A 13,206-nucleotide genomic window follows, 5' to 3' on the forward strand; every position below is an offset into this window, starting at 1 on the left:
AATTTTGCTACTGCATAAATCGTGCTTAAATAATTAAATAATTCATATTAATTAATTAAATATGTCTTTTATTATTAGTTATTAACTCAATATAGGTTTTTATCAAGTAAAAAAGAATTCAAAAACGGCTGGCAATAGAAATTCTAATACCTGTCATTTTGACCGCTGCGGTGCTTCTAGGTATTCAGAAATGTTGGTGCTTCTAGTGTTAAAAAAGGTAAATTTATTTTGAAAAAGACCCTTTTTAGACCGGTTACATCACAGAACCGTTTCGAAATAATAATTCAATCATCAGTGTTCTTTACATGTATACATGTTTTGAGCCACCAAAATATCTACTCAGTCAATTGCTATCTATCCGTATTGTGAGGTTTAGTCTCGCGACTAGCAACCCAGAGTGTGGGGAAGTCCTACGTTGCAAAAAACTTTAAACATCACATATTATTTTATACAAAAATGTAACTGTACAACAAATTTATAACATTTAAAGGGTTTTCACTCAGACATTTTGCCGACACCAAGCTTGTATACCTGTAAATAACACTGATGATGGAATTAATATTTCATAAACGTTCTGTAATGTAACCCATTTAAAATAAATATACCGTTTATAGAGGATTATATTTAAATCTTTAAACAAAAATAGATATTTAATTCCAAACGTCATTAAATATGGCGCTACTACATTTTTGTTAGGTTTTTGTTATTACCGATCTTATATTTGGTAATACTATTTTTAGCAGTGTTAATTTCTGGCCTCTATGTCTCCGGATGCTACTTTTTGTTGCAGAATAATTAAGATTAAAGAACAAAAAACCATAGCATCTCAAGACAATAGTCAACGTTAGTTTGCTGTACAATAAAAGGAACTTTTAACTTAATAATAATAATCTAACATTTATGTATATTATGTATTTTACTGATAAAGTTATGCGAGAGGATATAATAAGATTGCTTGGGTTGAAATGCTAACTGGCAGATATATTAAGGTAGAAAAGTCTATAGATTTGGCAGCACAGCACAATCTTTTTTACAACTATTAATATTGCCGGGTAATAGAAAAAGAAGTGTCATAGGTGTACTACCATTAAAAATAACAAACAAGAACACTTACAGGGAGTCTAAAAATGAGATGTAATATAAAAGATATTTTAGGCCTGCACCATATACAATCATCAAATTATCCTTAATATTTTTTTGTTAAGTACATCTTCACAATTAATGAGATATACCCATTTTCTGGTGCAGTTTGTCTATATATAATTTATTATTGCTTTCGTTAAGATATTATTTTAAAATCACCTATCTAAAGGCCCAATATATGTCATAAAATGTGCTACAAAGTTTGTGTTGAGCTCAAAACTCAACTTAAGATGTTTTAAAAACATTTTCATAGTGTCATTATTACTGGTGTTTTGTCCATTTTGGAAAAATTTGTACAAATCATTGCAAAGATTATTTATGAAGTTGTAAGATCAAAGAAGAATTAAATATCTCAATTTGGCAGCGAAGAAAAGTAGGCTTAACATATGGTATATTCTATTGCTTTTTAGTCCTTTATTGTTTAAGCTAATCGTTATTTTTAAAATAGGCCAGAATCACTTTTCCTTTACACTTTTCAAATATTATGTGAGATGAAACATTGACTATGTTATCCGTAAGTCAATTGATATAAGTATGCAATACCAAATTACATATATTGTTTCAAAGTATTTTACTATTCAATTCGTTCAAACCGAGGTCATAAATCTAAACACACAGACACACATACAAAGTATTTTACAGATAACACTAGTAAGACAAAAATAAAAAAAAATAAAGTATAATTAATTAATTTTCGTTCATTCGAATTTAGTTTCCGTCGAGCATTTTCCATCCAAGAAGTAAATGGAAATAAAAAATAAACCATTACCGTTGGTTAAAAATATCCTTGTATCTATAATAAAAAAGATAAAATTAAGTTCTTTCCTAGTTATTGCATATATATAATATAATCTCGAAAAGAAATGGGAATGCTAGTACCCATATTACATATTGGGTGGAATTGTAGTATCTTAGTATCTGCTAATGCTTCAAGTATTTACCACATTTTTGAAGATTTTACTACACTTAAAAAGCATTTACTTTCCTCCTTATTACTATTTACCAGATACATAGAAGAACGTACTACACTTTTGAAGCATTTGCTAGTTAAGTAGTATTTGCTTCAGTTTAAGTAAAGTTGGTGGATGAACGACTTTGGCGTAGGTATTTTTTGTTATAATATGGCAGCATTTATGAATGTGCGTCGTAGAAAAATCTACAAACTTGGAAGAAAATACTTTGGGGTCATTCTTTTATTAAATAAAATTTAATAAAATTATTATGTATGTAAAAATATGAATTCACAAATCACAAGCACATGGAAACTAGTTCCATCACGATTCGTGTGATGCAAACACGGCTGGCGCTACGCTTTTAGTTGTAGATACTTCACGTCAGTAGTAGGTACTTATGTTGTGTAGTATGTTCTTCTCAACAAAAGCACATACTTTTGTGTAAAAGAAAATGCTACTAAGTAGATACTATTTGCTGAAGCAACAGCATCTACTACGTTTTATGCATTCCACCTAATATTAATTGTTTATCAATTGTTTAAATCTTATTGTGATGCAATAAATAGGTATAGCTGTTATGTGTTGATAAATATGGCATACTTAAATCACATATTCTATCAAAATTAATAATCTGCTTATAGCACTCTAGCCAAATGTTTGGGTTGCCACCAGCGACCTGAGATATATGTCTGTGTGTCATCAATTAATTGTCAGTGTGTTTAGCTTGATTGCTATATTATAGAATTTATAATAATATATTTAGCAGGGGATAATGTCACGGAATAATTGATGGAGTAAATAATTTTAGTAGAAAATGTAGAAAACAATCATAAAATGAAAACTTATGTTAATTTTATGTCGGAGAATTAGACTAATATAGACAGAATAATATTCCAAAAATATCTATAATACGACAATACTAAGAGAGAAAAAACGTATGAAATCAGAAGATCTGAAGATTCGAACATTTCCTACGTTTGAAAATAATTCAGGTAACATCCCAATTCTGTGTTTTCTATAATTTGCAAATCAAAACAGCAAACAAAATAATGGACTGACGTAAGACAAGATTTAATTTCAATACAGAGTACCACCATTTGCTTATACGCATTTGATCCTTTTGGAATCATCAGACTGAGCTGTGGTAGGCTTTCGTGTTCGAACCAAAATGTTTCTGTCATATTAGCAAAGTATTTAAAATAATATCCAAAAGACGAAATAAGAAAGAAAATGGATATAAATGAAAAGGAAGAAAATTAAAAACCTTAAAATACTAAAAAAGGGCAATATAATCCAATACGGTTAAGTACCAATCTGCTTAGCATTTATGGACTACGAAAAAGCTTTTGACAGCATATAATTATGGGCTATTGAGGCAGTACTGGTCAATAGAATAATAGATTCTAGATATAGGATATTAATACATAATATATACGAACATGCTGAACTGGTAGTCACCAGTTGAATTTTCAAAGCCAACGGACGATAACTGAATAGACATGGGGAATCTATAATTTGTACTCAAAAACTCGTCAATTTATGTAGGTAGACAAAACTCCAATGAATTTGATTCCTAGTACTCAATTTGTGAGTAAACGAAGGTAAAAAATCAAAGGTTTGTCTTTACCTTTAAAATTCGTTTGAGTTTTGCCTAGAATAATTGATCACGTTTATTCATTTATAGTCCGTTTGTTTTGACAAGTATTGAAAGCTCTTTTAACTATTTATAATGGGAAATAAGCCACAATATTATTAAAAAATGATTTTTATTAACGTTTCGACGCCCAAATCGGGTGCCGTTGTCAAATTACAAAATACTACTAACATAAACAAAAATGTTGATAATAATAAACATTTTTGTTTGTTAGTAGTATTTTGTAATTTGACAACGGCACCCGATTTGGGCGTCGAAACGTTAATAAAAATAATTTTTTAATAATATTGTGGCTTATTTCCCATTATAAATAGTTAAAATTGTAAAAATGCCACAAGAAAATAGCTTCAGAACAACATTGAAAGCTCTGATTTAGGCTGTGACTAGAATTTCTTTTCGCTGTTAGGATTTCTTTTGTTTAATTATTTAGTCGCTGAATCAATTATACAGGGTGTCCCCGAAAATAGTGCGTTCCTTAAAGGTATAGGTAGAAGGCACAATGTAGAGCAAAAAATTCTTATAACACTTTTTCTAAATTCATCCATTTGACCAAAAAACGAAAATACATTTTGATATGCAAATTGAAGTCTGGCAACAACGCGCAACTCAAAAATCTAAAGATTAAAAAAGTAGGTTTGTAGGTCAGTTGCATCTGGTAGGTAAAATAATGTAAATATCAACCAAACCCATATCCATTATTTTGCAGGTAGGTAACTATGCTGTCAACAACCCCAAAAATCACACCTCAAATAGTAAATAGACAAGGGGTTATTAGGTTAAATTTCCACAGTCATAGTAAGTTAAAAAAACCAATACAGAAGTAAAAACTTCGAGATGTATTCTGGTATAAAATCGTTTATTTAAAAACTATAAAATGTCATCGAATGCAGAACGTTTTCGTTCTAAACAGAACATCTTCAGTGCCTAGAATGAAACTGAAGATGTTCTGTTTAGAACGAAAACGTTCTGCATTCGATGACATTTTATAGTTTTTAAATAAACGATTTTATACCAGAATACATCTCGAAGTTTTTACTTCTGTATTGGTTTTTTAAACTATGGTATACAGCCAACTATTGGGATTTTCCCATTGATTTTTTCATAGTAAGTTCTTCTAGGCTACGTTGCCATGTCATTCAAATTTATGAAAATAAAAATTCACTTATATGGAGAACAATGTAATTTTTTTCTTGGAAACGGTAAAAGAAAAAAATGTTAAAGAACTTTTTTGTTCTAAATTGTGTATTATATCCATACCTTAAAGGAACGCACTATTTTCGGGGACACCCTGTGTAACTAGAAATATACCTTTAGTATTTTTTATTTTTCTACATCACTTTTAATTTTCTAGTTAATATAGTTAATAATTCAGTTAAAATTTTGTCTAAAGTCAATATTTGGATAACGTATGTCAATTCCTCATCGTTTGAAAGAATATCGTCAATTGATCTGTCATCTGAAAACTTAAAAGGACTAAAAAGCTGTTTTCGCTCATGCATGTACAAATCTTACCAAAAAGGGTGGTTGATCTCCTCGGCTACCGATAGAGAAAAAAGCGGTACGCGTACACCAAACATTACAACAACAAGTGGGCCTCGCCTGGCGGGGGATGTGCTACATAATTAGATTATTATACATAAAGTGAATGTACAAGTGCAGTTGTGATGCCATCACGTAGCTGCCGATTTTTGGGTCACACAACACTAGACAGTACTTCGACTCAATGGTAGCCATTGGTGAATGCAGCCGGGATGAGGGGACCCTGGAATAAAAGGGATATATGAAATATTTGTATTTTACCTGATAATCTGAATTTTATTTAGTATAATTTGCACAGACAGTTATGAATAACAGGTTGACTGCGTTAACGGTCCCCTGGAACCGGTGTTTATTACTATTTAAGTGCGGTATGTGAAAATTACAAATTTTTAAAAATTTCGAAAAGCATATCTCCGTTAAGATTCGTGGTATTTTAAATTCTAAAAACAGCATTATACTTGTCTCAAGATTCAAAACATTCTGATGATAATCTGAATTTCATTTAGTATAATTTGTAGACAGTTAATAGGTTGACTGCGTTACCAGTCCCCTGGGACCGGTGTTCGTTATTATTAACCCGGCAACTGCCACGTGGAGTGCTACTAGCACCCCATAACACATTTTTATCAAATATTTGGTATTTCAAGTTTGGTAATCGTGCTGTGCGTCATAGTAGCTTTCCATAATATTATATAGCATAGATGTGTTAGCGTTTGAAGTGGTTATTTAGTGCCATTCTGAACTTGTAGCTCTAAAGTCGAATTGGGGTGTCATCATCTGGCACTTTAAGTTTTATTATTTTTTTTTTGTATTTTTGATAAACAGGTCAAATTTACATTTTTTATTGAAATAACTGATTTAAATTATTAATATATACTCTATACTCACTAAACCTTATTCTTTTAGATATTTTATTTCACTTCATTTATTATGGCTTGGTACTTGCTAATTTGCTTATTATAACACCTTTTTAATTTTATTTTTTAACTTTTATAACATATTAGTGGCTAATAAGTTAATAAAACATGTTTTTTTATATTCTTATGTTACTCAACACATTATTCTGTTTTTTAAACAAGTAGATCACAGAAAATTTTTAAGGGGTGCTGTGAGCACCCCACGTGGCAGTTGACGCCTTGCAAAGCCACGTGGCAGGTGCCGGGTTAAAATGCGGTATGTGAAAACGCCAAATTTTAAAAAATTGCGAAAAGCATATATCCGTTAATATTCGTTTATTTTAAATGCTAAAAACGGTATTCAGAACAATTTTCAACTATCATTTATATTTATATATGTTACCAGCCAAACCCGATGTCAGGACAAAATAGTTTGGCCTAGGCCAAATCTCAGTTGGAAGAACTCAAAAAGCCTCTCGCAGGTAGTATAAGAATCTGGGCAGAAGAACTAAAAAACTACAACTTAATAATAAACATGGAAAAAACTAAAGTAACGACAATAGCCAACAAATAAGCAACTGTAAATATTGAAATCGCAGGGCAAAAAATCGAGCAAGTAGATCTCTTTAATAATAAAGGCAGTTTTTGTTTTTATTCGATTCAGAGTTGGACCACCATCTCCATATAGGTATTTCAGCATCCCATGCATTTTCAGTGAAGCTATGCAGTCACAACTCTGAAGCGAATATTAACAACCCTGACTATTTAAGGGAAACCATCGCGATACAATAATTCCACCTTTTGTGACGCAATCTAGCAACATCTCTCGCAATACGAGGAAAACAACGAAAAGCCCTAAATACAAAGTTTACTACTTTTTAAACAATTAGAATAATTGAAATAAAAATATAATAAACAATATTTTAAATCCACACCTCTTTAAGTATTTGGGAATAATGTTAAACAACAAAGGTACACAAGAAGATGAAATTGAAAACCGAATAAAATTGGCAACGAGAACTTATTATTCACTGTATAAAAATTTCCTAAACAAAAAGGAAATATCGTGAAAACCCAAAATGACAGTACATATCTGGACCTCGGAAGTAAACTACACTGTCGACATGGTGTTTTTTTTAACAAGTTTTTTTAATCCACTTGTTTTATTGGTTGGGCTATAGAAATTGGTTATATATTATCATTAAAAAATAAACGTATTGTCTATCAACTCATTATGGCATATTATATCAGATTTTTATTAACATTCGAAGTGCTCTAAACTTTGTTGCAAACACACGCTAAACACAGTTGCTCGAAATGACATAGTGTAGTTTAGTTTACCTCCGAGGTCCAGATATATAAAACCATATATTATGCCTGTGCGTTTGCTGATGACATTGTTTTAGTTGGAAGAACTGAAAAGGCTCTCGCAGATAATATAAGATTCTGGGCAGAAGAACTAAAAAACTACAATTTAATAATAAATATGAAGAAAACTAAAGTAATGAAAATAGAAAACAAATAAGCAACTGTAAATATTGAAATCGAAGGGCAAAAAATCGAGAAAGTAGACCTCTTTAAGTATTTGGGAATAATGTTAAACAACAAATGTACACAAGAAGATAAAATTGGAAACCGAATAAAATTGGCAAAGAGAACTTATTATTCACTGTATAAAAGTTTCCTAAACAAAAAGGAAATATCGAGAAAACCCAAAATGACAATATATAAAATCATATACAGTATGTCTCTGTAAGTTGTATCCATATGGAAAACTTTTTTATTAAGAATTTTACGAAAAAAAATTATTCCTTATAAAAAGTTGTGCATGGTCCAAAACTCAAGATTCAACCATCAGATATCAAATTTTATGAATGTTATACGAGGTATGTCAAAAAGTTTGAATTTCACTCAAGAGCTTTATTTTTCACAATATTGAAAACTGCTATTATGAAAAGTTGTTTGGGATTAAAAACTACATTCTAATATGTAATTACATCCTTCTAATTGATTTTTTTTTAAATTATGGATAACTAACATTATTTTCAGATATTTCAATTGTGATAACTCTTTTATTATTAATTTTACGAAAAAAAGTGTTTCTTAATAAAAAGTTCTGGATGGTCTAATACCTAAAATACAACCATACAATATCAAATTTTATCAATTTTATACGAGGTATGTCAAAAAAAGATAAATTTAGATCAAAAGTAAAGTAGCTTTATAGTTCTGAATCTTTCAGTTAGAAGTTTGTAATTACATACTAAAACATATTTTCTAATTCTAAATAACATTTCATAATAACAATTTTCGGTATTTTAAAAAATAAACGTGTTTTACTCTTGAGCCAAATTCATATTTTTTGACATACCTCGTTTACAATTGATAAAATTTGACATAAAATGGTTGTATTTTAGGTTTTAGACCATGCAGAACTTTTTATTAAGAATCACTTTTTTTTCGTAAAATTAATAATAAAAGAGTTATCTGAAATGAAATAACTGAAAATAATGTTAGTTATCCATAATTAAAAAAAAAAATCAATTAGAAGGATGTAATTGCCTACTAGAATATAGTTTTTAATTCCAAACAACTTTTGATAATAGCAGTTTTCAATATTGTGAAAAAAAAGATACTTTACTCTTGAGTGAAATTCAAACTTTTTGACATACCTCGTATAACATTCATAAAATTTGATATCTGATGGGTAAACTAGGTATTTATTGACAGACAAAGAAAAATATTACAAGCTACAGAAATGAGATACTTAAGAAAAATGGTGGGAGCAAGAAGATTATACAAAAGAAAAAACGAAGATATGAGACATGAACTACAGGTAAAATCGCTCAACAAAAAAGTTGAAGAAAAGAAGTTAAAATGGGCTGGAGACTTGATGATAATTAGTGGTGACAGACAATTGAAAATGACATGGGAGGCCAAAGCAGTGGGTAAAAGCACGAGGGACAGACCAAGGAAAGCTGGAACACTAGTGTAAACGAAATACTTAAGAAAAGAGGAACGTCATGGCAAGAATCAAAAATTTTAGCAGCAGATAGGAAGAAGTGGCGTAAAGCAGAGAGTATCATATAAAAATGTAATCTTCGACACCTAATGGTAAAAGAGGCAATCGATTATGTATGTACCTATGTATGCAATAAAATATTAAGAAGTCTTCTGTCATTTGATATTTTAATCTAACTCTGTAAAAAATAGTAGTAGTCCAGGGCGCATCTGTTTTGAGATAGACGTTGAGAGGTGACTCTAATTTTTTTGCAGAAATTGCTTGAAAATAATTCAAATAATAATATTTGAGTTATCCTCCCACTCAAAATGGTCCGGAACATTGTTTAAATAATCCAAATGTCAAAATATGAAGGAAAAATTCGATTGTTTTATTGGTTTTTTGATTACAACTTTAAAACTATTCATTTCTGAGAAAAGTTGTACTGACATAAAAGTTGCGTAATTAAATTTTCTACAACACAGAATTTGTTAAAAATTAAAGAAGTAGTCACCCTTGTTGCAAAATAGCAATAATTGCGAAAAAAACCATACGAAAACAAGTATTCGCATTTTACGTTTTTCAACCATTTACGCTACACTTAGGACCTTCATATTTTACCCAGAAAAACTTTATGATATAGTAAAACAACACTGTAAATTTCATTAAAATCGGTTTAACAGATTTTGCAAATTAAATTTTGCAATCCAGCTTTCGCAAAAAAAATCATTTTTTAAATGTTGCAGGACTGAAAATAAAGTAGATAGCAAGTTTAATTTTTTTTTGCTTATATAAGTGTACTGTACCTTTCGTTTGCAATTTTCAAAATTAAAATCGATTAATTACCACGGCGTCAGAAATTTTTTAAATAAACATTAATTTTTGGTGCTACGCGCAGGACAGCGGTGTTCGATTCACACAAGTTGATTTCCACCAAAATTTCTTCCAATCCTTATTTAATATATTATTTTGTTACTCTATATTTTGTTGTATTTTAATATTTTAATTCCTCAAAAATGAAACTAATTTTATTATTGTTTGTGAAATATTGTTTAAACAATTGCATATGTTTAAAAATAATAAACTTTTATTCTCTAAGTTAAAATATATGAACAAAGAAAATTTTTACTAAAAAACGTGTTATTTCAAAGAATAGAGTATGTGTTTTTATTTTGCAATAAACAAATTTACTTATTTATATCAAAATGCAATAAAAATGAAAATGTATCAATCATTATCAAAGGTCATTGGAATGGCCAATCAGAGCAAACTATCCGCTGTCCTGCGCGTAGCACCAATAATTATTGTTTATTTAAAAAAAAATCCTGACGCCGTGGTAGTTAATCAATTTTAATTTTGCAAATTGTAAATAAAAGGTACAGTATACTTCTATAGGCAAAAAAAATTCAACTTGCTATCTGCTTTATTTTAAGTCCTGTAACATTTTGAAAAAATGAATTTTTTTTGCGAAAGCTGGATTGCAAAATTTATTTTGCAAAATCTATTGAACCAATCTTAATGAAATTTACAGTGTTGTTTTACTATATCATAAAGTTTTTCTTGGTGAAATATGAAGGTCCTAAGTGTAGCATAAATGGTTGAAAAACGTAAAATGCAAATACTTGTTTTTGTATGTTTTTTTTGCAATTATTGCTATTTTGCAACAAGGGTGACTATTTTTTTAATAAATTTTCAATCAATTCTATATTGTAGAAAATTTAATTACGCAACTTTTATGTCAGTACAACTTTTCTCGGAAATGAATACTTTTAAAGTTATAATCAAAAAACAAAGAAAAAAAAATCGAATTTTTCCTTCATTTTTTGACATTTTGACTATTTAAACAATGTTCCGGACCTTTTTGAGAGGGAGGATAACTCAAATATTATTATTTGAGTTATTTTCAAGCAATTTCTGCAAAAAAATTTGAGTCACCTCTCAATGTCCAAATGTAAATATTTTTACAGATGCGCCCTGGTCTATAGTCTGTCTTGTCAATTTAAAACATTCTTAACAGAAAACCTCATAAAAAAACAGATGACAATGGTAAGTTTCTAATCGTTTTTAATTTTAATTATTGATCTTAAAACTCGTATAAATGTGTCGTAATTAGTGACGTATTAGTGGTGTAAATAAAATAATGCCTGAGGAACCTTCGATCACTCATTTATTAATCGAGTTATTATGCTCGGTACTAGAAGCCAGTTTTATGCCTGAAATAATAACACGTTTGTCATAAAGTTGAAAGGAGACTTGAAAATCTTCCATAAATGATGGTTCTCTCCTGTCATAAACAGTGACGGAGCTTTTATACGACTAGGTATATTGGCGCCCTAAAAAGTTTACCAAATCTGTTTTTTATTTTAAATAAAACTTTATTTTAAGAATAATAATTATTACTATTACGTACTTTTCCATTAATTTATGTAATCTTGTAATATGAAAATATGAAAGACTATCATAATGGAAAGACAAATATTGCATAAAAAATATAAAATGAAAAAAAAAATGAATGAACAAGATAATTAGTCAATGTGAGGAACATCACAGAAGAAATGGTAAAACGTAATATTCCAGGCGATATATTGTGGTGTCCATGAAGCACAAGAAAGGAACAAAATTTCTCATATAATAAAACATAAATAATAGGACACGAACAAAAAATACAGAAATCTGCAAAATGAGATTCACTCCTGAGAAAAGACATTTAAAGTTTAAGGAGGTGTTACGTAACAATTGATAAGCATGGCATAAAAGTATCGTTACGTTTGTGAAAGACAAGTTACATTTTCCTACTATTCTTTATATATTTTTCATATGCCCTGGGGGAAAGGGGGTTCAACACCCCAAAACCCGCTACTACCAAGGAGGGTTTGGAGCGATACCCAAATAGCTAGGGGAGATTGAAACATGGTTTCTTAGCTAATTTGGGACCTATAAATCCTTTTGAATTTACCTTTGAATGTGTAATAAGTACGATCAAGACTGCGAAACAGACAGAAAACTAAAAAACTCCGCCAGAATGACATGGATCAACAACCCGTCAGAAAAAAAAAACAGGGAAGAATATAAAATAGCGAGAAACAAAGCAAACTCAACAAATAAAAAGAAGAGAAATTACTGGTTTTGCTGGACGATATTGAAAAAGACAGAGAAAACCATCAAATACAACAATTTCTACGAAGCAGAAATTTTCACAGAAGAAGACGTACAAAAACAAATATTAATAACCTAGAAAACGGAAAATTAGCAGGAGAAGATGGAATAACAGTGGAATAAAATACGGAGGAAGAGAATTGCATGAAGAAATAAACCAGCAAATACAACAAATAATATGAACAAAACAGACTACCAGCCGATTGGAACGCACTTATTATAGTACCTATATACAGGTACAGTGGAACCTCGTTAATTCGGATTAATCGGGACCGCGGCCGATCCGGGTTATCGAAAATCCGGGTTAGCCGGAGAAAGTGGTTAAAATTAATAAAATACGGTATACTTACAAATAAACTCCGTTATCATTGAAATAACATGAAATATATATGCACAGTACACATCTAAATTACGTATCAATTACGCCTTTATCAATTCTACCTAATGCTTCTAGTTTCTTTTCCATTGTCACTACAACATTTTTACGTTTTGTTGCCATTACGTAGACAAAAAAAACTTAAACACAAAATCTGAATAGATTTACGAATGATTACAGAACGGAAGCGGACAATACGACTATACTACATACAATAAAGTCTCAATCGCAACGATGTTATGTTATTTAATAACAGTGAAGACTAAGAGCATTGTTTAAAAAATAATTTTTTTAATAGTCTTTTAGTTTTTTTAAATAATGCTAAGAGAGTTTGAAATAAATAAAGGATACTACAGGTGCTTGTTTTTTTCCGATAACACGACAATGAACGTCGTGTGCCATGAGTCATTTTTACTATCGTATATGTAGTTCAAATTACACAAATACCCATTATCTCTCAAATATTATATTACATGCAGTTTTATTGT

The 13,206-nt window shown here is 29.9% G+C and overlaps 1 protein-coding gene across 4 annotated transcripts in view; it reads right to left on the reverse strand.

The window, feature by feature from the left end:
- Positions 1 to 4,692: 4,692 nt before the first annotated feature.
- Positions 4,693 to 13,206, reverse strand: part of LOC126882898 (RNA-binding protein Musashi homolog Rbp6) — a 1,676,353-nt gene continuing 1,667,839 nt past the window's right edge. For all 4 annotated transcript variants that reach the window (XM_050647970.1, XM_050647972.1, XM_050647971.1 and 1 more), the window contains one exon: positions 4,693 to 5,512. In XM_050647970.1, coding sequence (XP_050503927.1) covers positions 5,471 to 5,512 — 42 coding nt within the window. In that variant the 3' untranslated portion in view covers positions 4,693 to 5,470. The remainder of the gene's footprint in view (positions 5,513 to 13,206) is intronic.

This window comes from Diabrotica virgifera, chromosome 4 (genome assembly GCF_917563875.1).
Source record: "Diabrotica virgifera virgifera chromosome 4, PGI_DIABVI_V3a".
Lineage (NCBI taxonomy): Eukaryota > Metazoa > Arthropoda > Insecta > Coleoptera > Chrysomelidae > Diabrotica > Diabrotica virgifera.